At 37.5% G+C, this 27,629-nt stretch overlaps 1 protein-coding gene and 1 long non-coding RNA gene across 4 annotated transcripts in view; one reads left to right on the top strand and one right to left on the bottom strand.

Annotated features, from left to right (window-relative positions):
* Positions 1-27,629, top strand: part of LOC130159186 (uncharacterized) — a 750,763-nt gene that overhangs the window by 36,423 nt on the left and 686,711 nt on the right. The window lies entirely within an intron of this gene.
* The window catches only part of SLC6A2 (solute carrier family 6 member 2), a 78,615-nt gene continuing 52,035 nt past the window's right edge, over positions 1,050-27,629 (bottom strand). The window contains exons 9-14 of the mRNA XM_056360517.1: positions 27,151-27,279; positions 24,399-24,498; positions 15,523-15,623; positions 12,579-12,746; positions 9,957-10,028; positions 1,050-8,364 (exon numbers count right to left, since the gene is read on the bottom strand). Of these exons, the coding sequence (XP_056216492.1) occupies positions 8,341-8,364; positions 9,957-10,028; positions 12,579-12,746; positions 15,523-15,623; positions 24,399-24,498; positions 27,151-27,279 (594 nt within the window). The 3' untranslated portion in view covers positions 1,050-8,340. The remainder of the gene's footprint in view (positions 8,365-9,956; positions 10,029-12,578; positions 12,747-15,522; positions 15,624-24,398; positions 24,499-27,150; positions 27,280-27,629) is intronic.

Raw genomic sequence — 27,629 nt, 5'->3', positions numbered from 1 at the left:
AAGAGTAGTGAAAAATGAAAATTTTGTGAACAGGCTTGGGGTGAACAGCAAAACAGTATAAAGAAACATCTGTGAAACACTTGAAACTTTTTGAAATTAATTACCTTTGGATTATTTTAATACTAATTCGTGGTTTAAAGTGTTTTACATTAATAAGAACTGACATACAGAAATTCATTATTCAGTTTTTCAGATGTTTTAAAAAATAATTTAAACCATATTTTTCTTACTTGCTTGAAGGTAGTAGAGGTATATAAAAAATTGAAGGATGTACCTTAATAATACTGAGATCTGTTTAAAAAAAAAAAGTGCTGAGGGAAGTAGATTATTCTCGGTATGTGCCAAGTATGAAATTTGTATGTAGGTAATTGAGATTGCCTAACAAAATATACCTTTGGAAATAGTGCCTCTCATCATTTTCTTATGTCCCATGTGGAAATATAAGAAAATGGTTTGTCATTGTTATCTATTCTTCTTTCATGTCAGATAAGAGTAGCCTTTTCCTGGCTGACCCATAAATTAAGAATAATCTATTATAGCTATTACTACATATGGCAAAGTTAATGAGGCAAAGGGAATTGCTTGTAAAAAGGAAAACAATGTAGCCTTGGGGAATTACAACTTTTGTACTATGCATTTTGGTTCATGTTCCTGAAAGGTCTTGATAATTTCCTTTCAATGTGTGGTTGTGAAAGCTTCATTGCATCACTGTAATTGCATTCCTGAAAGGAGTTCAAATGTAGGAATTAATCCACTGGACAGTGAAAGGATGTGAACTGTTTTGTGAAGGTTGAGAGCTATATAGGGGTACTGCTTTTGGGCTTTTGGTTTTAGTTGTCTGCTAGTCTTTTAGAGTCAGTTCAAGACTGGTTTCTAGAGGCCCTTTCCACACTGCTGTCAAGCACTCCTGCTCCAGAAATGCCTGTCCCTGGGGGGCAAGTATGCCACTGCTGGGGACATCGCTGCAGAACCAAGGACCAGCTGTCACCATGAAGTTTTAGCTGAGAATAGTATGGACGAGAGGCAAAACTTTCATTTCAGCTTTTAATTCACTGTCATAAGTAAATTCTTGGTACATAAGATCTTTCTTTATACTCTTTTTATGTGCATATTTGTCAGATTTTATTTAAATAATTTTATACACAATATTGGAATAATCTGTTACATTAATGCACAGCTTAAAACAGTTCTTATTTACACTGAGCACAGAAAGACAGAGGAATGAGGACAAATACTTTACATTCACCACCTTTATCAGCATTTTAAGTATAGTTAACCAGCACACATCACACACATCCATATTTATAAGAAATGTAGTTTCTAATTACACACATGGGCATGTAGGTGTCTCCCTTTCAAAAAAAAAAAAAACAAACCAAAACCAAAAAACAACCAACCTTTTAAAAAAAAAATGAAATGCCATTTCCCCCAGATAACCAAAGACTTAACAAAAAAAAAAAAAAAAAGGCAAATGGACCTGCAGGTTGCACAATTAATGAAATCGGGCATGGAAGTGTGGTGGCTGTGTTTGGACACTTTTGGTCACTGGGGCACTTTGGAGAGTATTTTTACTAGTGGCAAGTTTTTAACTCCATGAAAACTTTTTCCTGAAAACTGCAATATGATCTCTTGCTTTGGAAGTAGACCTACTGGACACTAACACATTTGGTTTCATGTGAAGTTGTCTAACACAAAATTGCAGCCAAAAGATGCTTTGGATTTTTTTGCTTTTTTTTTAAGAATATAAATTAAAAACGCATGACTTCCTTTTATGAGATTAAGGCAGCAATGGAGAATATTGTGCTACAATGTGCATTAGCTGTAGATAATGTTCTATTCTCCTTTATCACATTTTTACATTTATAATCAAAGGCCAACAAATTATTGAACTAGACTGGCTGACTACAAAATCTTATAATGGAGAAATAGGTCTTGTGATAACCTTGTTACATCAAAGTTGAATTTCTCGCCTTACAATATACACTTATATTCTATGAAAATTAAAAAAACTGGTAAAAATATTAAAATATTTCCTATACAGAGGTACCCTTATGTAAGGTAAGGTCTAGTCACTGCTATAAAAAGGCATTAAAAATTAAGTAAAACACTGGTGTAAACCAAGTAAATGCTCGCTATAAAGTTTTTAGTTGTAAGGCAATTCTTCATCAGACCTATTAGAAGTTATTTTCAAAATGTACTACTTGGAGGTTCTCCCTTTGTAACTGATACTACCCACAGCAAACAAAAGCTGAGTCTTGCAGACAGGTTCACGGAGAGAGTGCAACATAAATTACAAATGCAGGTCACCTGCAAGTTTGAGGCCTCTTGGCAGTGACCAAGAAACAACATGACACCTTCAAAAGAGAGCCAGCTTAAGGCTTAGTAATTTTCTTAATTCACTGAATTTATTCTGTTCCCTTATTAAAGAAATTAAGCAAGATTAGTTTAGTATGGCAGCTAAAGAAACACCTTTAGAAAGGAGGAAAGCAAAGCACACAGGTGGCCCAGTCTTGCTGTCAGTGCTTAGGCAAAAAAGGCGCAAGCAACGTTCTCAACATGAAAACTAAAGGCAGTAATGGTTAAGTTACACATTGCGCTGTGGGACTGAGACTTAAGCCTGGCAGCTTTCTCCCCTCCTCGATCCTGCCCCCTCAGCCACTTGCATTGACACCTACATGATGTTCTAGGTAGGACAGTTTCACTGAATACAGTCATGATATCTGTGTTGCTTAGTGTTCTGGCTGTCTTGTGTTTGCATGCTTCTGCTTGGTCAGTCATACAGTGATTGCAGTTTGTCTAACCATACTCTGTTTTTAAATGGTGAAGAAAAATGGATTAAATTCAGTACTTAAACCAGCTATATTACACTGTTACGTTTTTCTCCTGGTTGAAATGTCTTTATCGGCCATCCAGTTCTCTGTAGCAATCTCTGATGCACGTAGATGCATCTATAATTCAGTCTCAGGCAGTGAACAGTACCACTGTACAAATTAATCACCAGCTGAGGATCTTGGTCCTATGTTGATTTAATTTTTATTTGGAACAATCTGAAATTTTTTGGCCTAGGAAAAGTTTCCCTGTGCATGGCATGGCTTACAAGTCTTGCTAAGCCAGCTAAGCTTAAGCAGGCAAAACTGTGTAATTTTCCATCTAGTCACAGCTAAGGAACACATGCATGTCTGCTTGGTCAGTCTGAGTGGTCTTGGCTGTCTGTCAGCAAAAACTGCCCTTTGAGAATATGGATAAGAGGGGGGGGCGAGTGCTTGGTGAAATGTTCCCATTAAAGTCTGAGTTACAACAGACTGAAATGGTAGAACAAAAACCTGCTTTCCACAGCGCAGAAACACTCAAACATGGATGTCTGAGATACAGCTATTCCCTGTATATGATCCTCTCTGAAACTCAGTGATGCAAGGTCACAGATGTAACAGGGTTAACTGAAGGCTTCTGTAAATTATGTTCTGAAAACTTTTTCAGATTGTTTTGCAGTATCCTGTACTAGTGTACCTTTTTCCTAAAGAAAGCCAGAATGTGGCTGGCTTTCTCATGTACCAGCTAATATTAGTTTAGTAAATGAAGATCTGTAAAAATTCAAATGTCCAAGCAGCTCACAGATTCAGTCCTGTACGGTGATTTCTGGCCTGCTTTGCTTAAAATAGTCCATATGCTATTTTCAGCTTGTATGTAGATACGAATCTAGTAAGGGCTCTTCAAGGTCTTGTTTTTGACTTCTGTGATGTATTATAAACCATTTAGCTTCACATTCTAACAGCTTAACTTTCCACTAGCTGAAAGTCACTAACAGGAATGTGGGTGTGAGTCAGAGGAAGCAGACTGAAAAAGTGTTTTCCTTCGGAGGAGCCTTTCTGGAGGTGCTTCCAGAAGATCTGTCTCCCTGTGCTATAGCCAAAAGACTCCGATTTGTTCAAGGGTCTAATTTGAAACATACTGGCCTTTAACTTAAGGAGATTGTGTTCTTGCATGTGTGCTGATCTGTGGACCATAAATATTCTGAGCCCTGAGAAAATAAAGTGTATTAGAACAAACATACCCTATTTTACTGTTCTGAGAGGCTCAGAGTACACATATCGTTTCTGCAGGTAGATCATATACTGTTGTTTGTTTGATCTGTGATAATTGTCCTAGGTCCAAGTCCTTCAGGCCCATTTTAAAATTTTTTAACAGGGCACTGAAAATACGGTATTTGTAAGCCTCATCTGTTTTGAAATTGCTCATCTATAGTTTAAATATAGTTAAATATGGTTCTTAGGAAAGAAATTCTTAAATGTTTGCCAATGTCTTGTGAAGCTTAATGAATCAGTCCAGGATATGAATGAAAATTATCTACTCCCGTAAAAGCAAGTATCTGCTAATTAATGCTGTATGAATCGGAAGAACTGCAAAAGAGACAATAAAAGCAAAAGAATTCTTTGTGGCCTCCTACAACCTAACAGTACAAAATAAACTTAATTCATGTCAAAACAATAGCATAAGAAGTGGATGTATATACAAAATGTTTGGTCTTGACCTTTTTAAATAATAACATTTAAATGGTATTTTGCTGAGAAGAAATGACCAATTATAGGAAATTTCCTCTGGGAAAATTACATACAACATACATTGCACGTGCAGTTAGGGAATGTACAATACTAACAGCCAAGTATTTCTCCTACATTCTATATTTAAAATAATCGTGTTTGATCCTGGATTTCCTGCAAAATCCCTCACTATGGTAAGATGTCTTTCAAGTGTTGCCAGGGTGTATGCCTCGGAACATGACAGAACACAAGAAGGACTGGCAGAAAAGATATGGTTCAAACGGGCGCTGAACACTAAAGCACTAGTCCTTTTTGGACTGTTGCCCATGAAAGACCTACTGTTTCTAACACAAATCTAAATCTTTGGATTTTTAGTAATGTAGCTTTAGAGCAGTACCAAGTATATGAAGAATCATCCTGCTGAGTGACAGCAGGAGGGGTGCGAAGAAAACGATCGATCTCTTTCCTTGGTGCTAACTAACTTTCTGTGGCTTCAGGAGACGATATGGATCACAGGCAGGTCTTTTTCGCTGGCAGAAAGGAAGGTCAGAAGAGAGATGCTAACGTATGACAGCTGCTTCCTTTATCAGATTAAAAAAAGGCTTTCAAGAAAGTATTTTCTAGAATTGTCAGATGAGCTACTTAATTGATTCACTAAATTCTTCCTACCAAAGCAGCCAACATAATTAGTAAGCAGATGATACTGTATCTTGAATAAGTTTGTATAAAAAAATTTTTTTCTTCTTTTGGAAGTGGGATGCCTACTCCGTTGGCATATCCTTGCCATGCTATGTGGATAGCTGGGAGAGCACCATTCGCTGTAGTGGGTCTGTTCCCACAGTAGGTAAAGCTGAGGGAAAGTGTGAGCTGTCTGGCTGAAAATTCAAGACTGAGTGAGGGAAGACTTGCAGTTGAACTACATGGGTGACAAGGACCTGACTGTGTGAACATTTTTTTTAAAACAAGTGGTTGGACTGAAAGGAGATGAGTATCTTAGTGGCGTTTGACATTTTCCATACTGAAAATGTATTCAGGAGCTCAAAGTAGGTGCCTAAGAGGAGCTTGGTGCCAGAGCTGTGGCTTCTTATTGGACTGTCTGTACCATAACATTGAGTGGAGGAAAAGGATATAATAACCTGGTCTTCACAAAGATATTTGTCATTTGAATGGATGTCAAATGGCATTGTTTATTGTCCAAGAGGCATGAGGTAGTTGAGCATCTTATTCTGTGGAGAATTGAAGACATTGTTCTTCATCTCTGGGACAAGTATTATTTTTGGGGAGACTTCCTTTGGGTAACATCTTGAACTTAAAGCCTGGATGTGTGGTCATGCAATGTGTATTATCTTTCTTTTTCTTCAGGCTATTTCTGGTAATAAGATTCCTGCTTTCTCTGATTTGCCTGTTGTCTCCTCTATAGATTGCAAGTTCTTTGGCTATAAAATCTCAGAACAAGATGGCAATAGTGCAGTGGTGTCCTGAGCTATAAATACTACACTAAACCTAGGAAGTTATACGGTAATAGAAATAAAAACAATGTAGTAGGTAATTGCCTTGGGAGTTGGTATTAAAAATACAATCAAACCCTAATATGCTAGGTAAAGTTGATTTCACTCCCCTGTTAAGATAGCATTGCTCCTATTTCAGAGTGGTGATGAAACGTAACTTTTCCTGCATGGGTTATGCTATACGGATAGTAGCGATGGGGTGCGTCACCAGTGAACATTGATGCAGGTTGTTAGCATTTCCAATCATAAGCAAATCAAACAGTGTATAATGTGACAAGCTATTAAAGCTCCACGTTGAAGAGCCCCCAAGAGTTTCAAAACTTGGTGCGTATCTATGCTAAGAAGCTTTTTAGCCATGTTAAGCCAGTTACTGAAACAGCTGTATTATTGAAAAATAAGCTTTATAAGAACAAAAAGATTCTCATGTAGTTTAGCAAACAATAAAAACGGGATTAGATATGAAGTTGGTGGGATGGCTTTTTTGAAGCCCTCAACATATTTTCACTGTTTGGCCTCCTGTGTAATTACAGAACTAGAACTGCAACATTTGAAATTCCTTTATTATCAAAATATATTTAATAATATGGTTTAAACAGCTACCGGCCATCAGCTGGGCCAGAAAATATGACTTCCTTTAAAATTAGAAGAAAGTATCCTTTGGGTTTTAAAACCTGTTTAAATAAAACTACTGTTTATTACAGGAACTCTTTAAGAAAAGGACAATATTTGGTAAAATTCTGAAGTATTGATTATGTTGGAGGAAAAGGATGAATAAGGAGAGAAACTTCCCTTCCATTATTCTGAACAAAAATTAGTGTTAAAATGGGAAAGGCCAAAGTCACTTGGGACTTTTAAACTGGTCTATTTTAAGAAAGGAAAAAAAACTCCACAGAAATTGTTTTATAAATAAAAAGTCCCATCCTTTTAAATGGTGTTTTTAAAAAGAGGAAGAACTACATAAATTTCAAAGACAAGCTGAATTGAATGTATAAGAGGCAAAAAAATTCAGAGGTAAGGTCCAGAGGTAAACTCTAGACTGGGTTCAGCTGAGTAGCTACTGCCACTGAAAATTACTGTAGATCTAGTGATAAGTAAGTACAAGAAATAACTTAAAGCTACTGAATCTGGTGATCACTGGGAAGATACTACACAGCGGTAAGTGACCACAGGATAAGAACAGCACCCAAATGCAGAGTTTGTTCTGTATCTTCTACCTTGCATAATACTACCAGAGAGAAGAGCTGGAATAGAGCTGAGTATGCCTAAAATATCCTTCTAAATTACTCAACACAATCTTAATATATTTTGGTAGATGAATCCAGGTTAAATTATAATAATAGCATGTTCACAGCTGGAGAATAAAGCCAAAGTTTGGTATTTTGTGCCTCTGGGTAGATTATTTAATTCTAAAAATTATTGTCTCTCCTTATGTATTTTAAATTCTTTATCTGGAACAAAATATAACAAAAAAAGCTTAAAATCTTTCTATTTGCATGTCACTTTCACACTTGGCTGAAAAAGTCTGTGCAGTGTGGATCATATGATAAAGCCATTTCAATTGTTAGTATAAGGGAATATATTTTTCATTAAGTACAGTGTGGTAGCTGTAACAGGAATTCTGTTCTTGCTGCTCTTCAGCTTGTATAATTAAACTGGACAAAAAATGGCATGGACATATACAGGAAAGACAACCTTCTTCACCAAGAGAAGAAACTAATAACAAGCCACTGAAAATGAAGCAGAGTCTTCACTTCAGAAGGATGCAAACTCATATCCCAAAGGATAGTATGGCAAGAAAGCTAATGACTTTAGCACATAGTTAAAATTGCTCTTTCCTCATAATTGAGATGTATTCTTTCCTTAGATCTAAGAACGTTCAGGTGTTGTTGGTTTAAAATAGGTCGTGACATGATTATCTGAAGTAATTATTACTGTCAGAGAAGTTTAATTCACTTCTTCACAATAAAAGAGCATTTAACTTACGTTAATTGCTTTTTTGTCTGCTCCCCCCTCCTCCACTTCTGCCAATAGCAAAACTCACAAGTTTTGGTCATGTAGGGATCTCATGGCACCAAAGGATGTAAGAAAAATTAAACTGAGTCTTTAAAGATCATTTGAAGCCAAGTAATAGAAGGGAGGCATTGAGAACAGAGAACAGATGTCTTCCCTCAAAGAGTCAGTAGATAAGCTCTGAGCCAGCCTGGTCCAAGCATAATCGAGGGAGCTTTGAACTTGACTTTTCTGTATTCTCAGTTTAGCTTAACATATTGGCTTTTTCCTCAATCTGTTGGTTGTCATATTGTTAGCCAGTGTTGAAGCTGTAAGGGAACAGAAGTAGTTGTTTTTATTGATTCGCATGGTAATAGTGAGAGATGTTTTCAATACATTGACAAACCTAGAGTTACAAAGAGGTTTCAAACTAACAGACAAATTGTAACTAAATTTCTGAGGACTCCCGTCTGCGGTGAGAAATGTGCTGAATATAAAAGCTATTCAGTCAGTTCTCAGTTCAGTTTTAAAACTCAAAGTTGCTGAACATGTATGAGAAAAGTTTCTAACTTGTTTGGTTACAGTGGTGAGTTTTGTTTACAAACTCAAACATCCTGAACAAAGCACTAACTATGCTTTAGCGATAACAAAAGCTATTCCTAGCTGTTATTGAAGGCAGCAACAAATTAGTATGCCCTGGTGTCTGGCATGGTTTGATGTATCATTAGGAATTTACTTCTCAGTACAATCTCTTCTAATTTACATGAAAATAGTTTGCTTCCTTTTTGCCATTATAAATTTGGGTTCAGAAGACTAGAACTGTGTAGGAATGGCTGTTTATAGCCCATTTGCACAGGAACATCTGCCTCTTGAAAAATCGACTTATTACTTACAGTTGGAACATAAAATCCTCAGACAACTGAGGGCAGGAATGGGGGAAAGAGAAGGCAGGAAGGGGTGCTGTATTACTACTTATTCTTGGCCACATCAAATAAATTATGGTCATGAAACAGGAAGCCTTTTCTTCCTGCTTCCATTCTGCATCCCATAAATCTACACTTGGATTATTTCCTTTAAAATTCAAGATTATGCTTCAAACAGTATTTTTCAGAGCAAGCAAAAGGCAAATTTCTTATTTTCAATACCAACATACAAACCACCACTATAAAATCTGGGTCATGTTTTGAGGTGGTGTGCATAATTCTAGTTGCTTTCAACTTTGAAGACAGAAAGTGGTCCAGCATGAATGCTGATAAGGGTAACAAGCTTCACATTTGCATCCTTTTTATCTTCTACAAAAAGGACTTTATTTCAATAAGCTTATTTTATTTGCTAAAAGGAAGGCAGTATTTGGAAACCTATACCCTGTTTTTCATGGCTGCTTAAGAAGTCTCCAGCAGTGTTTTCAATCAACTGCAGGCCTATGGGGAAAGCCTATTCCACGTAACCAGCACATTATTTCATCACGGCCATTATGTCTAGGCTCTGACAGTGGATATTTGTTTTGCTGTTTACCATGTGTTGTGGTACGTAATTGGCGTTTAGAAAACATGACTTCAGATTGCTGCGTAATAATCAAGGGAGAGGCTATGACCTGTTCAAATATGTGTGATAGTTTGGAAATACCTTTGTGTCTTGGTGAGACATCTCACTGTATTTGGATACAACCTAAAATACAGGATTCAGGTAATCTGAAAATTGTGGGTTCTGCTTAGTCAAAGGAGGAGGAAGGTGCCAGAAGCTTTCCAACAGAGTTGATGTGTATGGTACTAAGCCTCCTGCATCTTGTCATGCTGGCAGAAATAAAGAACCACAGACCTGCAAAGGTATCCACTATGAGGAGATTGGTGCAAACCTGTGGTTGTTAAAGACAGGGAAAGGCTGGTACCACAATAGGAAGCATGGTGAAAGGAGTACAAACCTTAAACTGCCTGACATTTCCTTGGGCCACGAGTTGGTGCTCATTTTCAGGTGTGATGCAGTAAGCTAGTCTCTAAACCAGATAGGAAGAAGAGGAAAAAGTCAGCCATATGAAGTGGGATTATGTCTGTAATCCCCAATCTATAATGCGGAAGTAGCATGAACTTTATTTAAAATGGTAACTTAAATCTTTAATATCACTGCATCATGTGCCTTTAACTTAGCCACTGAGAGAATGAGCTTATTATAAGCCCCTTGGTGTTAGCCTTTAATATAAGAAGCAACAGTAGAAAGTTTATGCAAATACTAAGTCCAAATATTTAGCAAGTGCATATGGAAAAGAACATTAGGAACAAGTTGGTATCACAGGCCCTACATCCCCTAAATTCACACTTTTCTGTTACTGCTGTAATGGGATTGACCAGTCCCAGTGAGAGAGGAGGGAGGTACTGACTATTTCCCAGTTCATCTCCATTCTCTACCCTTGTGTTTGCCATTTGGGATCATATGTATATTTTGGTTTATCGTGAACTTTCAACCAGCTTCAGGAGTTCCCATTAGACTAAGAGCACACCTTTCTCAACACTTTTAACAGCCACAATTTAGGCCATCCTACTTATGATAATTATTTGGATGTAATATACTAGCCTTTTGCTATATTTCTCATGGGGAAACTGGTGAGTTGCTGTCTACAGGAGCTGTAAAAGATAAACCGGAACTTGCTAACACTACAAAATGAATGAGAAAATGTGGTTTTGGCCAAAGGCTTCTGCATCCCAGTATATCAGTAAACTTGTGCAAGCTGGCAAAAGCCTGTTGGGCCAGTACGAATTATTCTTGCCACTCAGATGTTACTAGAAAATGGGTTTGTAAACATCCAAGAATGGAACAAAACAAAGGGTTTATAGAATTGCTGGAAATGAGAACTAGAAATCATGCACAATGTTGAGATGTTGTAGCTGATGAAAACGGGGCGGATGGATAGGAGTTCCCACTTTGGGGTGCCTTTCTGAGATGACTGTAATGTTTCAGAAACAAGGCATTTATCCCTTTGGGTCTGCCAGGCCTATAGGAGGGGGGTGTGCCCTATCTGGGTGAAGGATGAGATCCTATTTTCTGCTTAATTCCTTTATGTGGTGGTAGTTCAGTGATTTGCCTAAGAGCGTCAGTATCTTGCTACACCATTGTGTAACTCCAGCTGTAGGAAGGGAGAGCAGCAGAACTAGGTAAAGTCAGTAAAGATAGGTTATAAAACTATGGCATATGATGGGACAAAATTCAATACTGTATAATAGTGAGAGGTCTTACTTCTGAGCACCGTTAGATGTGTTTAAGACTGTAGATAACTTATTGTGATAGTGATGGTAAAATTTTACAATGGTAAAATTAATATGATCAGTGAACCTTAATCCTGTGCCATTTTGAACTGATCAATAAACAAAAGTACAGGGGGTGAAATGTATGGAAATATGGATGTGTTTTTTCCCAAAGAAACAGGTTCTTTTAAATAGAATAAATACGTTAATATGACACATAAACATATAAATGAAGTTAAAAGAACACTATTAAGGTTGCAACGTTAAACTTCTTGCTGTTAGGCAAATCATTAGAATAAGATGGCTCAAATTGTTTCTCCCTCAGTTTCTGCTTTATTCAGTGCACAGACCAGGCATATTATGCATGGAGTGAGTTTATGTTATGCAGGATGCTGCTGTCTGGTACCCTGGTTCTTTTACTGACGTTGTTAAAAAGCAACAGGCTAGATGAGACCATCAGGGATACCTGTATCAGATTTTTTTTTGATTTCTAGATCTATTTCAGTACCTTGGTCTATCTTGAATATTAATTTTCTTCAAGCATTCAGATATTAATGATGAACACAACAGAAAGATCTGCATTAATTCTAGCTTTGCAGAATGTTGAAATAATTCTGGTAAATATAATACGTACATAAAAAAATAAAGAATACACATTTGACAGAGAAAATCAAAGTGGTTGCTGTTAAAGACAGAGTACTGGGCTAAATGGATCTATTGCTGTGACCCAGTAAGGCATTTGTTCTGTCCTTGACGGATGTTTGTTAAATGAACAAATGTCATCCTCCACACAGGGCCACTTTGGTGGCACATCCCAATCTTTCAGCATATGGATATATATATGTTTAGACTCTTCTAACGCTAAGACAAGAGAGATCTGAATTAATGTTGTGCATACAACAGTTTACAACGCTTCAGCCTGGAGTGATAAAGCATGCCTTGTACTGAACTCTGATTAGGTGGAACTGTGTGAAGACCATTACCATGCCTCAGAACTGAATATGAAAATACCATAACCTGTATATTTTTTGGTTAATGAGGAAAAAATATTTCATCAATCAGATTAGTTGCATACATTAAAAATACTTTTTCAGAATTATTATGGTGTTGTCTGAAAAACTAATTTCTACCTAGAAACTCAAGCAGCATGCAATAATCCTACCTCAAAACTCCATTGCCTCTGACAGTTGGATCCAAAAAGTAACTCATAAGTAATAGGTTTTGTAAGAGAAACAAACTGCCAACTTAGATCTAGCCATTTCATTTCATAGCAACGTTTCATGACATTTTATTAGCGTTCTACTTACTTCTTTAAAGGTCCCACGCACATTCATGAATTTATAGATAATATAGGCAGGCACAAGTATCATTGAAGATAATGCTATTCCCCAGCCAATGCGATTTGCCCAGAGAGGGAAGGTGTAGTCATCGTAGGTCAGAGGTTTGAAATTTATTATGCTGACTATCACAACAAACTAGGGAAAAAAGAATAAAACAAACCACAGTTTTGAGATAAAGTAACTTCGTGGAAAACCGTTTCATATTTTTTATTAAGCAGTACCCTAAGGTATATTTCAAACCAATTTTACCATTTACCTACATCCTATTTACTTTGTGCCTCTTACTGCTTAAACTGTTCAAGTTCTTGATGCATTTGCTAGTGTTAAGAGTTCATTTTAGCTACTCTGGACACAGATTATTTGAAATTTTGTTGGGGAGATCAGGTGGTTGTCTGTTACTGCCTCATTTAAACTAGCGTTACAGGTACAAAAAAGGGATTCTGTAGTTAAGGAAAACCTCTGCAGATCTGTTGTTTTCCCCTTCTTTGTTTTCCAGAGGCATTAGGCTTCCTTTAGAAGTTTTGTACCCATTTTTTAACAAGAGGCATAATAAAAACTCCAGCATGATACATTTACTGAGGAAAGGATAAGCAACTTTATGGCCTGGAAAAGAAAGTTACATTATTTTTTTTTTTTTCTGCTGGTGTTATGTTGTCCAGTACTAGATGTAAGAAGGACGGGGTGGGGTACCACCCTATTTCCCTCCTTTTATATCCATATGGGTTGTGTAATATGCAGAGTTCCTCAATTTGTTTGTCTGGGCCTTTACATTCTGCTCGATATTGCAATTTGAAATGAGAGTATTTTGAGCCTAGGGTTTCAAAGGCTACACAGGGAGAGTGAGTAATGGTGTGGGGTAAAGGAAGCTGATAGTGTGAAATCTGGTTAGAGAAATACTGATTCCATGTTGAGATTTTTCTTGGGATGATGTACATAGCTGGAGACAATATGGAGAAAAAGCTTCAAGTAGCTATTTCCTAATATCAGATACCTGAACAACTCCAACTAACCTTTTTCTTGCAGAGAATTTTATTTATTGTTTGGAACATCTATAATACAGTACCAGTTCCAAACAGGGACCACCTTGCACTAAGCACACATGGGATTGTTAAGGCAAGAATTACACTGAAGTCTGGCAATTTTATAGCCTTTCCCTAATTATCCTAAACTATATATATATATATATATGAAAGAATTGATATCTGATTTTTTTCATTTTTATTTACTATGCTTATGGTCTTAGTCTCTTCTGGTGAAGCAGTTCGTAAGTGGTGGTAAAAATGCTGTTTCTTAGATCAAGGGACCAAATTTCTAGAATTTGTAGTTTTTAGTTATGTAGGCTAATGGTAAACTACTTTTTTCATGCTAGTGGCCATCTTTATAGTTTTCACTTATAAATTAGTAAGTTAAACCATTTTTGTCAATTTAAGGTAACTTGCTTTATTTTCTTAGTGATCAAATAATGAACCTAAAAGGCTGTGAGAAGGTAAATGATATTAAATTTTCCCATATAAATCAAACTTGTAATGTCCATGTTGCCTTTTAGAAAAATTGAGAAAATACACAGCTAGAACAAAACTGTCCAATGTCCCCTACCCAGTATATCATTCCCATGGGTTTTAAAATATCTTCGTACTGAGCAGTTAAGTTGATATGTTCCAAGTTTAGTACTTCCAGCTGGAAAAAAATATTTTGCATTGTGGTGGCTGAAAGATGCGTTACCCACAGATTCATTCTGACCCTTTTGTTTGTTTGTAGGCTTTGGTAGGAAGGTAGTGGGGCTGTTTCACCAAGGAATGTTAAGCCACCTGAAGGTTAGACTGACAGTCCCTTCAGTCCCTTTCTCTAGCTAGCTTGCTAGATCTCTTTCTTTCTAAAACTTAATTTTTCAACAGTCTCCTAGTGTACAGAACCTAAGAATGCTTGGTGCAGCATTATTCTGTTCAACTTGAGTCAGCCTGTTTGAAGTGCTGCAGGATATAGTTCCATTCAAGCATCTTCATAGAACAGTGTTTAAAAGCATAATTAATATGTGCTTGGTAGGTGCTTACTGCTGAATTGGGGCCAGGAGCTCTTGTATTAAAAAAAAAAAAAAAAGAAAAAAAAGTGGTCCTGAAGGCTGTTATAAAAGCCCACCCAATGTATCTTTGGAATACCAATACTGTTTTAAGAATGTGCAACTTCAACACAATTAATAGTCTCCTAAAATCATAGTGAGGTCAAATTTCCATATTGTTCATCCTGACCTTTTGATTTACAAATATGCATAGGAAAAGATCCCAGTAGAAAACTGTAGTTTAGTTCTGAATCTAACCTTTACACAGAGCAACCAAATTCACACTTCGGGATTTTTTTTCCCCCAGATGTAATGAAGCAGTTGTTTTTCACATCAGGCAGCTTAAAAGCTGTATTTAATACATCTCTCCAGTGTTTCACATAGCTAATTAGTGGGTGCAGTTGCATGTTAGTTTTTCTAAGGTGTCATTCCACAATTTGGGGATCTTTGTATCCTCCAATGAAAAGTAAATTCTTGCTAACACAATCTCTTATCCCTGGCTAGTTTATTTTCCCAACAGAATGATTTACGTTTTATATGCAGAGATGCTGGGGGACAGGGAGAACACTGTCAAAGTGTTCAGTGTTCCCTAAGAAAAACTATTTTCTTTAAATCCTGCTCAACTGAAGGAACAGAAGATGATCACAGCCACAATTAGCTTCTCTTTCACTTCTGAAATGTATTATACAAAATATAACCAATGCCATTGAGCAGAAAAAAAGAATTAACTTAGTGTCTCCTATTCATCCTGACAACATCCTGCATAACAATGCATATCTTGCTCTTGGTACTTGTATATTCAAGGAAGTGATATACTACCATTCTTTCCATGATGAAATAATTATTGACACTTACCAATAAAAAAGCAGGGCTAACAAATTTCCAGCACAGTCTCCAGTAGAGGCCTGGCTTGAAGCCCATCATTTGATGGATATCTTCACTGAATCTATCCACACCTAGAAAGGATGTGAACATCAGACTGGTGTAAATCAATACTGATGAGATGCTGGCATACCCAAACCCGTCTGCTTTTTCAGAAAGCAGACATGAATGACTGCCAAATCAGAAGGCACATAAGAGATGATAGTACTGATCTTTCAGTGACTAGATGTGTCTTTGACATCACTGTATCCAAGACTTAAATGCTTGTGAGCACTTAAGACCTGTCGGAAATAGCATTACCTTTGAAAACTGGCATTTCACAAATACCTAGAATTGAAGTTGTGAATGGGACATGCTTCTTTTTTAATAGTTGTGGACTATTGTAACATAATTTGCTGAACCACCACCCCCCCCAAACCCTTATTCACACAAACCTGATAATGAGGTAGAATCATATGATTCTCAGTTTATCAAAGGACGCTTATTTGTTCCACTTCATGGCATACTTTATTTCTTTCAATGTTTCACTGAATACCACAGAATGTTCATTGTATCTATGACAAACGTAATTTCATCTTTCACCACCTTTCCAAGGAACTAGGGCAATGATGCTTCTGTTCAGTGTAAATATGTAAAAAACTGTATCAGCTAGAAACAGGTGGTCTTTTTTAGAGTATTCTGTGTTTTTAACGATTATAATACAACTAGGATATTCTAAAATTGTTATCTCTGTACTCATCTAAGTATCTAGTCATGTAGTTGTAGGCTCCTTAGAAGACACATGATCCGTTCATGTGAGTAAGAACCAAGAGTAGTTAGAAATTTTACCTGCTGCAGTAATTAAGACAGCAGAGGATAACATGAAAATCATTACATTAAGGCATAGATCAGAGATAAGTCCTGCTCATTGTACCAGGAATATAGAATATGGGTTTAGAAACATGAATGGTTTGATTGCTTGATTATTATCAAAACCTTAGTAGTAACATCCTCTATTTCAGTATCAGACTTTGTATTATCATGCAAGAATTAACATACAAGATTTCTATTGTCAGGAAAACTATTTAACAATGTTCTGTTCAAAGTCACTCAAATGTTAGCTACCTGCAGTAGGATTCACTGCACTGCAGAACAGACAAATGGAGGCACCAAAGCATTTAGCAAGTGACATAATGGCCAGAGGGGAGAAGAGCTGCAAACACCTAGTTCTTAGTCTTTACTATCCCTTGAATCCATCTAGTCTGAGATTTTGTGTGTGTGTTGATACTTGCGTGTATTTAGTACTTAATCAATTGAAGTATTAATAGCTATAAAACCAGTGTAAATGGTTGCAGTAGAATTTTCTTCCCACAGCCAACGCAGAAAGGAAGATCCTCTGACTTTGTTGACTCCCCTTCAGAAACACTACCTAGACTATGACTTCCCAATCAGAATAGGTCATGCTGCACAGGCCAAGGTGAAAACAAAAAAAATTTGCTGTCCTTGGTTCCTCAGGACATACCAAATTCTTTAGCAGTAAATAAGGAAGAAATGGCATTTCAGTCAGTGCCTTTTAATTCCTTATGGGTTTTACACATTTGAGTAAGTGCTATGAATTCTGTGTCTGAATACCTTAGAAAGCACTGCACGAGTATAATGTGCTTTCTGTGAGTGGCACTAGCCTGATAGAGCTAAACTTTTTAAATAGTCTACTAGGGTGTCAAGCTGTCTGTATGCGAGAAATGTGATGTGGTTTTTTTACTCTAGTAATATTAATTCATGTCAACTCATATGCTTTGGACTTTCTGGAAATAGTCTAGGCTTCAGTGTGATGTTTTCCATCTTCATTTATTGGAACACTTTTTTTACATTAAATAGTTCACTATAATTTACTATGCAAAGCAAACATGCATTTTGTAGTGACTGTAAAATATCCATTTGAATGGTACCTTCTTCCCTTTTTTTAAAAAAATTATTCTATTCTGGTTGGACTTACCAGTATGAGGTATCTTGCAAAAGTTTAATCTAAGCCCATGCTATTTTCCATAATGTATTTTAGAATGGAATGATTATTGCTGATATAAAAATTGGGGTGGGGGGTGGGGAATGGCCTTCTCAGTTTCTTTGAAAACAAAGCAATCTCTGACTTTACACCTTAGAGGCATTGGCTCCCAGAGAAGTAGTTCTCTCCAGTGCAATCTGTCATGTCAGACTACTAGTTTGTAATTTATTATACGTGATGTGTTCAGAAGGTTTACTTTTAATTCTGAACCCCATTAGGTAAACAGCAGAAATGCAGCTTTTTGCCATGAATATTTGTTAGAGAGGATGGATAGTTTAATGTAATAACTGTTTCTCTTCATGTGAATCAGTTCAGTAGGATTTTTTAATGCAGTTAACGTAAATTAATTACTCCTTTACACGCAGCAAGGATGTAACATATTGACAAGGTCTGGACATTTGAGTATAAACTCTTTGATTTACACACACACAGAGCACTTCCCGCCTCCCCCCCCCCCCCCCCCCCCCCGTTATGTACAGGTGAAGAAAAGTAGCCAAAAAGATGTGTAAATATTCTTTAAATTTAATCTAATTCTATTTGCAGTGCCTTCTGTGAACTTTAAAGTGACTGAATTTCGACTCTTATGAATACTGAGTGAAATTCATCATTGTGCAGAAGGTCAAAGACAAGGACTAGATATCTCCAAAAATTTTATTCATAGGTTTCCAGACAGACGTACTCAGAGCTCAGACAGTGCTTGGTGTTCAATTTCTGCTGAAATTAGAGGATAAGTAGGCCATGCTCTCAGGCTGCTTTTGCAACAGCATGCTTTTTCAATAATGTATATGTCTTCAAATAACCATTCTAAGAATCAACTTGTAAAGTGGAACATAACTATATCTACAGACAATGGCACCTGTAGGGCCTGGTTTTTTCCACTTCTTGAAAGCATTTACCCAGTTTTTTTGTGATTCTGTAGGATAAGCTGAAACTGTGGGTGACTTGTTACAGGAAGAAAGGGGTGTACTATAAAGAAAACTAGAATATTTGCTGGAGACTTGGTATTGAATATGGACGTAATAGCCTTGCTTTTCCAGTGAAAAACAAGAGATACTTACAATTTATGATCAGGTCCTGGTTAAACACACTGAACCCAAAGAGAATTTCAGTGTAATTTCTGAACTAACAGGCACTATAGCTGCCTGAGAAAATATCACTGCTGTAAGGGTCTATTAAATGGCACAGAAAACTTGGGACCTTTCTTTATGTACATAATATCGTGTTGTCAAAGGAATTAAATCAATATCCCAAAAAGAACAGATTAGGAAGAAAGTGAAAAGTAGGTTGGCTATAAATGCAAGTCACCCTCCTCACATTGGGCCAACCTTCTTTCACCTCAGTGATGCAGAGATCAGAGTTCAGATAGAACAAAAATGTAGCCAGTAACTCCTGCACCTACTGCCCGCTAGAATTTTGTAAGTCATTTTACTGTATAGGCTCAACCAATGGCTTCAGAACCACTCACTGGCACAGAAGCCTTTGAGCAGGTCCTGGCCCTGAGGTGTAACTGCTAAAAGTGAAATAATTTGTGGTCATGTTTCCAAAAAGTAGTCTCATAACTGGAACAGTCAGTTGGATTCCTACAGGCAATCTTTGTACATGTTGTTTTCCTCTCCTATCTCGTTTAACTGTGTGATGTATAGTATTCTTTTATATGCCTGGATTTATTTTTTTTTAATTAGGAAAGTGAAAATTAGTAATAATGCCTTTAATGCCAATACATATCATTTAAATGAATCCAAGAGATCAAATTACTACACTGAAATAACAGTAGTAAGAAGAAAGTTATACTGAACCAATCCTGAAGTTATTTTGCACTTAATTCCCTTTCCCTGTAAATGTTACTTCACTGTTTTTGCTCCCATACTGAGTTTTACTTGTATGGACATGTGTAGCAGTATATGAGCTCACACAGTTTGTATGCAGATTAAGAGTTATAGTGAAACTGCTTCATTGATCTGTCCTATATTTTGGCCCTTGGGAATTACAGTAAATCAGAGAATGATCAGAATATTCCTGTTGGAGGAGTTCTTGGGAGATCTCTAGTTCAGCCTCTCGCTTGAATCAAGGTCAGCACAATTCAGAACAGCTTCCTCATGTCTTTGTCCAGCTGGGTCTTGAAACCCGCCCCTGCCAACAGCGTCAGCAAGTGCTCTTTGGGCAAACTGTTCCAATGTGTAGCTGTCCTTAAACACAAGAATTTTTTTCCTCCTTTCAATTTGATCATGGTCTTCTGTCCTCCCATTGTGCACCTCAGTGAAAAGTCTGACTCTTGATAACTTCCTTGTAGGTATTAGAAGGCCGCTATCAGGTCCTCCCTAAGCCGCTTCCAGGCTAAATAAGCTCAGTTCTCTCAGACTTTCTTCACAGGGCATGTGCTTCAGCTCCTGAACATCTTGGTGGCCCAACACTGGACTCTGACCAGTTTAACATTACCTTCATTTACTGAGGGTCAAAACCAGGACACATTATTTCAGGTGCAGTCTAACAAGTGCCAAATAAAAGACAGTAATCGTTTCCTGTAATCTCCTCGTTATGCTTCTGTTACAGCTCAGTATGCTGTTGGCCTTCATATGCTGGCAGGTCGTTCTTCTGACTCATTTACCCTGCTGCCCATAACCCTGAGCAGCTCATCTTTGAGTGCAAGTAGCCGATCCAGAAGGGTGTCACTTCTGGTTTGCCTGCCTAGTATCTGTGCTAAGAAGTTGCTCCAGATATCTTCATCTGTAAGACCCAGGTTCTGATCTGGACGCTTCTTTAAGTTGCCTAAAGAAGGCTTCTTCCACTTCCTGACCCTGATCGGGTGCTCTGTAAGATTGTCCGCAATGTCACCCTTGCTGGCCTCTGCCCTGACCCGCAAGCACTCAGCCATCCTGTCATCTGTTTACTACATTTCAATTGCTCTTCTGCACATAAAGATGACACCTACCCCCTGCTTCTGTCCTAGCAAGCATGTATCTGTCAAACGCAGAACCTAATCATACAAATCCTCGTCTAGGAGAAGATGAGAAAGACATTGTTTTTTCACACACTTCAGTGATCACTGGTGTTGGGAACATGAGAAAGAAGGGATAAAAAGAATATAAAAGCCATTGTGTGGTATTAATTCATAAATCCTATAGAGCACAGAACAAGGTATTGGCATATTTTGCTTAACCATGTAGTGAAGTAACAACAGCTGTCCACCATCCCTTTTTGTTCCCGAGCCTCCTTTTTAACTCAGGCAATACTGATACTCGGTGGGGACCCTTACGTGGTGGCAGCAAGAGAGTAAGCCATACCAGTACCATTGCCAAAGAAGGGCAGCTGTGCTAGTGTAAAAGCAAGCAGAACAGTAGGAAACATTTCCCCCCCATGGCAGTGCAGTAAGCCCTCCAAGCTGGTTTGCCCCATTTGTATTTCTGTTCTGTGGGTTTGTCTCTCATGCCAGGCACACACCCATACAAAAGCATCTGTGAGCGAAGATGAGTACCAGAAGTCAGTACTTGGTTAATTTCTTTCCCTTTTGCAAAATCAGTTGACCTTAGAGTTTTTTCAAATAAATAAAATTTCAGACTAAAGGTTCTTTTTTGGAAATTATTTAAGTAAATGAAAGCAATGAGATGACAGGTGAAAATTACGATCATTGCTAGCTTATGCTGAGCTTAGTGTGGTCAGTCAGGGAGATGTTCACAGTAAAATCTGACTTGAGTAGAGAAACTGAAGAGCAGTTTTGTGTCAGTGGGAGAGATGTCTGGCTCTTCTTAGAATATTCATCAGATGGGTATCTGGGCTGCACAAGAGGGAAAATGGTCACAAGCTAGCAGTCATAACTAAAATACATCTGTATAGTAAACCAAACTAGCTTTCCCTCCTCTTACACATACAGATGGCCTTTGCAACAAGCAACTTCACAGTAAGTGGTCATAGGTATAATTTGAGCTAAATTTCCATGGGTTTGGTCTGTGCCAAAATGTCAATGCTCGCCTTTAGGCTGGCATAATATTTGGCTGGGTCATTAAGGCAACTGGGGTCGATCAGAAAAAAAGAGGTAGACAAGACCATGCCAGATTTAATCAGTTTAAATATCACCCGGGGCTGTAATAAATTCTTTATAAAGTAACAGGTCATGCTATGTCAGTAAAAACATCTATCAGCTGCCTAAGACAAATGAATAGATATTTTCCCGATTGTGAGGAGGCAGGAGGGAGAAAGGAAAGGCTAATGAAGGACAAGGTGCAATAAATAAACAAAATTTGACTAACCATGACTCAAGTCTGTGAACCACATGCAAGGCCTAGCTATTGTAAAGGGCAGTAAATCCTATTTTAATAGAAGAAGAGAATTACTTGCGCTTACTAAGTGAAGAACAGTTTTATGCATCTGCTTCCAAGCTAAGCTATGATCACTCTTCTGCATTCAGCTCTTTTACAGGGATTAAAGACAGTTGTCCGTGAAAAGTAGCACATCCGCTGTTCTGAGAAAGGACTGCATATGAGCTGCTAGCTCTGTGCTGATGTTGGGTGACAGTACATTAAAACTAAAAAGTATTTCTTTAGTAGATTGAACAGATTTATGCATGTATACCATTCTTTCACCTCATTCACTCATTGACAAGTTTTTAACTGCAAGAGAGAGTTTGTCTAGAAGAATATGGTGGCACAGAATGGATGAATAAGTGACTGAAGGAGGTAAATGGTAGTAAGAATGATAATGTCTAAGAACCTTCTGAATCATACATTAACTATAAATGCTATTTCTGAATAGAAATTAAGATGACTTTCAGGGGAAGAACAATCATATTGGAAATCAGGGTCGCTAGTTCAATACAGACTTCCATGGGAAGAGGATTTGCAGGCTGCTATGACATTGAAACCTGGTAATAGTGAAAGGAGTTGTGACCAACCAGAAAGCGTGACAATGGAATTAAGAGGAGATCGGGAAGAAAAACAAAAGCTCAAGAAACCTGATTAATCTAGCAGCAAACAATTTCATATATGACTGATAGTTCAGACTGTTGCAGTGAGATGACTTGTATAAGACCTAAAATGCAGAATCCCATTGCTTTATTTGGAGAAAATGAGATACTCTTTTTGGGGTCCTCTATAATTTTACTAACCCTGTCTATGACAAGAGAAAGGACTGATAGCGTTCTCCCTGTAAGAAAGGAAAGATCACTTTCACTGTTTCTTTACCAAGGTATGCCTAATTCAGATTAAATTATGACTTGGGTTTTTCTGCTTGATTTAGTGACTGAACAGCACTTTGTACTTTCTGCTCTTTCAGAGGTGGTATCTTTTCCCGGGAATAAGCTTGAGGCTATGAATTACCCCGCCTGCTGTATGATAGGGGAAATTTTGAACTCTGGGTCAGTGCTAGAACATTAAAAGAACTCCTCTAGGTTGGGGGCATAGCAGGAAAAGAGAACGTTTGAAACACTAACTTCAGATATTTAAAAACACCTCATACTAAATGCTGAATTAGGGGTGGGGAGAGCACCCACAGGCCAGATACTCTCTCATAATGTTATAACCAGAGTTTCTAGCAGGCTATATATATAATCAATTATTCAAATATTTCTACTATAAGCAATATTCTGTTTAACCTTTCTGTTTCACTTTGAAGACAGTAGTAGTCAACTTTGTCACTTATAGCAGAAGATTTTTTTTTTCCTTGGTGAAATTAGGCAGCACAGGACACTTCACAAGACTGTGAAGTTCCTGTAGGCTACGGGCTGAGCTCAGGCAGACTCAGCGTCCTGCCTGCCACGTTGCCAAAGTCAGTGTTGTGGCTGAAAGCACAACCCATTTGTTGAGTTTTCCCAGTTATCCATGTGCATTCATATGGGTTTAGAGCAGTGAATGTGGCTGTTTGCCGTCATTGTGGTTATTTATAGAAGGAGAAAGAAAAAGAATGTTTTTCTTCTTTCTCATGAAGCTTGTGTATCAAGTGTCTTGCTTTTTATTTATGTTACTTTAGGGAGGAGAAAAATATTAAAGACTAAATAAGGCCAGGGAAGCTATTTAATAATCTGGGCACATCATCTGAGACCTGACTGAGATTGTGCTCCAGATTTTTTTTTTTAGGGTGCTGTAGCACATCACTGCGCTCTGGTTGGCATATAGTGATTCCAGCCTAGTGCCAGAGATCAACTGAATATTCCTAAAGACTGCCATAGTGGGGATAAAGCCAACTACTGCACCCTTCTTGTGGCATAAATTAGTATGAAATACTAGAAATAGTTTTCTTTTTGGTATTTAGGATGTTAGGTATTTCATACCATGCTATGAAATAAGATCAATTTTAAACCGCTAGGTTTTTATAATTAAGTAGAATAATGAGTCTCAAACAAAAGAGACTAATGTGGAAATTCTTATAACTCTCTAAAGACAAACTACTTTATTTGTATTGCATGGACAGAGCTTGAGGTTGGCTCTGGGGGGAAGTTATGGAAAGGAGGAACAGGTGAGCTGCATTTAGGCTAATTTACTTGCTTTGCAAGTACTAGGTACAAACTTGTTACTGCAACTCATCAGCTGTGTTAAGAGCTGCAAAATGCTGGCAAAAGTAGTAACATTTCCATCCCATTGCGGTCTCCTTCGCAAGGCAGTTTTCTTTGGCTTTGTGCAGGGTTTCAAAGCTTGGCCCACTGAATGTCTGCATTCCTGTCACTATTCATAAATCAGATTAAAATCACTATATGAAACCTGGCTTGTCATGGTTTCATGTATGCAAGGATTTGCTGTTTTCCCTTAAAACAATGTGTAAGCATGTCATGAACACTTGGAATTTTAGAAAAGGTTTTGCAGGTGCAAAATTAAGTGCTTACCATAAAACCAGGAAACTCCAATTGCCTCCATTAGAACAGCAAACAATATCGAAGTCCCAGCTGCAAATGTGTCCAGTAGTGTGAGCACATAAATTCCACCCTAGTATTGGGGAGTTAAAAGATGCAATACAGTGAAGTTACTAATAGAATCATTTCAATGCAGTTGCCAAAAATCTGCTTTACTTAAAACATTATCTTAACCTAAGTATTTTAATACGGAACTGATGCTGCAGCTGAAATATGAAATTCATATTTGCATATAAAATAGTGGAATCAGACTTGCAACTCTTCCAAAGAGGCTTCCTTTCAACTCTGTCCTCACTTAACTGGGAAACAGAAGCCTCAACTCGGCGTGATTAATGTGTGCTCTTGGCACTCAGTGTTCAGTGGAAGTTGAAGGCTCTGGCTGTTTGGGGAAATGCTCAGCAGCTCGTAGGACAGGGCCCGTCTACAGCAGTTAATGAAGATCTTCCTAAATTATTGGCAGGAATGGAGCACTACAGGAGTTTCCACAAGCCATTATGACTCAGTTTGTTCCTAAGGCCAGTTATTCTGTAGTCCAGTAGATCTGCAGTCTTAGATCGATGTCTCCTTTTTCCCAAACTGCCTGCATCTCTTTCCCAATGTTCCTGCGCAGGGAATAGTGGCATGTTAAGTCTCTGTTACCAGCAGCTTTGCCCTCTTTAGTTTCTTAGCTGTGGTATTAGCAAACCTTTGCAAACCAATGATCTTCCTTCATGACAGCACATTTCTGTTCTTCAGTGGTTCGTGACTGAGAACTGTAAGTGCATTTACTAAAGTCTTGTTTCACTGATATTTTTTTAGCTGCCATTTGACTATGTTTTGCCTCATTTTACAACGTGGTATGAATTTGCTTAAATTACTGCTCATTTTATTTAGTTTAGGCTAATGGGGAAAGAAAGACTGTGGTAAGTTTACTTGTTTCAAAATGAACCTGAATAAAGCATTTTGGGACAGTCTTTGCCACGTGTAAACAACTGAAATGTTTGCAGTTGCAGTAGATTTTTTGTTAAAATCTTTTTTTTACAGCCACACTTAATCTGACTATACCTGTTCAGAAAGGGAGGAACAAAGGAATTATTTTTCATGGTTTTACCAGTCGTATAAATAGCACTTGTACTATCTAGGTCTAGCTGATTTTAATCTCTGCAGTCAGTGTTCTTTTTTCTTAAAAATATGGTTTTCTGAAACAGCTGTGCATATTTACAAAAATAGAGAGACAGTATTTAGGCCTTGTCTAGGTTTTTAATTCTTTGGGGACTTGTCCGGAAACTGAATGAACTTTGGTTGTTGTGTTAGAAAGAAAATGTTGCTTATTGAATGACATTTGAGCCTGACCTCTTGTTTTTGCTCTACACCTGCTCTAAACGAATGCCTTTGCTATCAGACTTAGTAAAGTGAATGACAAATACGGTTTTGTAAGAAACATGTTTTGAAAATACAGCCCTAAAATTTCAGAGGACAAAATCAAACTAATTTAATGTGATGGTATCATAAGGGTTTTTCTTTGTATTCTGTAAGAAATGTTCTTCTTCGGTTATGTGAACCAATACATTTGGACAAATCTGGGCAGTTTTGTGCATTCCAGCTGGTGGGGTGAACTTAAGTCTGAACAGGTGCCGTTGTTTAAAAGGTAGAGCTAGGCTGTTATCTTGAACTGCTTTAACTCACTTGAAGGCAGGGAATTGTACCCAATAGCACCTGTTCCTGTTCTTAACCACTGAGTTTCTTCTCATCTTCTACTTCAGGAATTTTTTTTCCAGTTGAAACTTTGAATAAGGAATAATCATGTTCAATTCTTTAGGTAACACTAGAGATAGTATGGTATTAAAAGGATGGGTATTTTAAATTATATATCTAGTTTTCGTGTCTTAAATGTTTTCCAGTTTGAGGAAACCACAATAAAAATATTGGGGTATTCTTGCAGTGTAAAAAGAACTTTGTTATTTATAAACTTATGCTATTTCAGTAATCTTAATACAACTGGAAACCACTTCTAGGGAAGGAGAGAAGTACTTTCATGGTGGCTACCTCAAGTTTCAGTTGTTTTCTGACACTTTTGGTATCTCTCCTTACAGGGCTTTTTGCTTTTTCCTAGAACACTGCGGTTCTCACCGCTTAATTAGTTGTCAAAAACCAGGTGAGGCAAATCATTCAGGATGATGGTAGTGATAAATACAGGTTACTAGACATTCAGGATAAGTGCTTTTTATGGTGTTAAGAGTAAGAGATAAGATGTAGGTATGTGAAGGAACATTAAGAAACATGTGGGGGAAGGGAGGGTCATTATTCTAAACTCCTTTCACTAGAAGTGGATGCTTCTTAATTGCTTCAAGAAGAGAATAGCCAGATGACTAAGGGTCTGGTCATTTGAGATTCTTACTTCCTCAGACAGGAATAAGCACTCAACATAGTTACATTTAATGTGATTTAAAAAAAACCAAACAACAAAACAAAAAACACCAAAACATAGAAAACCAAACAAAAGCAATAGTTGCATAGATAGTTATTTGGAACAAAGACTTGTAGGTTCAGTTGATAGCTAATAATCTTGTGCAATAAGCAGAGAAGCTTCGTGTAGATAAGCATAAAAGTAGTGTTCTGACCATAAAGTTGTTTAAGAATTAAAATTTGTGACAAAAATAGTCACCTGAGGCAATTCATATTTCTATCTGATGAGGTTAACTGCACTTTTAAGGTAGCTTGTTGATGGAAATTCTGTTGTACTTACATTAGTGATGCAAAAAAGGGCAAGTAGAAAAGTTCCAAAAGAAACACCAAAGGTGAATAGCTTTCTGTGCTGCTTCAGAATTTGGAAATCATCTGCCAAGCCAGTGATGACAGCCTCCATTCCGCCCATCTGAGAAAGGGAAGGCAAGAGCTCTGGTTAAACGCTACCAACTGTTGGGTAAAGACAGATTGAAGAATGTAAAGCAGCTTGTATAATTAATTCCCAACCACTGTATGATTTCTGATATTTCAGCTGTAAATCACTGGTGTTCTGAAGTATAATTTAATTTCTTATGGTAGAGAATTGAGTCAGGGAACTGGACAACAAGTGCCATAGTTGGTGCGATAGCTATAACCTTTGCTGACCCTTTGCTGACTCACCAGGATAGTAAGCAGACATTACTTTGGGAAAAATAGTATACATTTTAATCTACTTTTGGGGAAAAGCTGGCAGCTTAAGTAACCAAACTCCTTTAAGAG

Source organism: Falco biarmicus, chromosome 15 (assembly GCF_023638135.1).
Source record: "Falco biarmicus isolate bFalBia1 chromosome 15, bFalBia1.pri, whole genome shotgun sequence".
In the NCBI taxonomy this organism is placed as follows: Eukaryota; Metazoa; Chordata; class Aves; order Falconiformes; family Falconidae; genus Falco; species Falco biarmicus.
The sequence above is the reverse complement of the archived record's forward strand: the minus strand, read 5'-3'. Positions and strand labels throughout refer to the sequence as shown.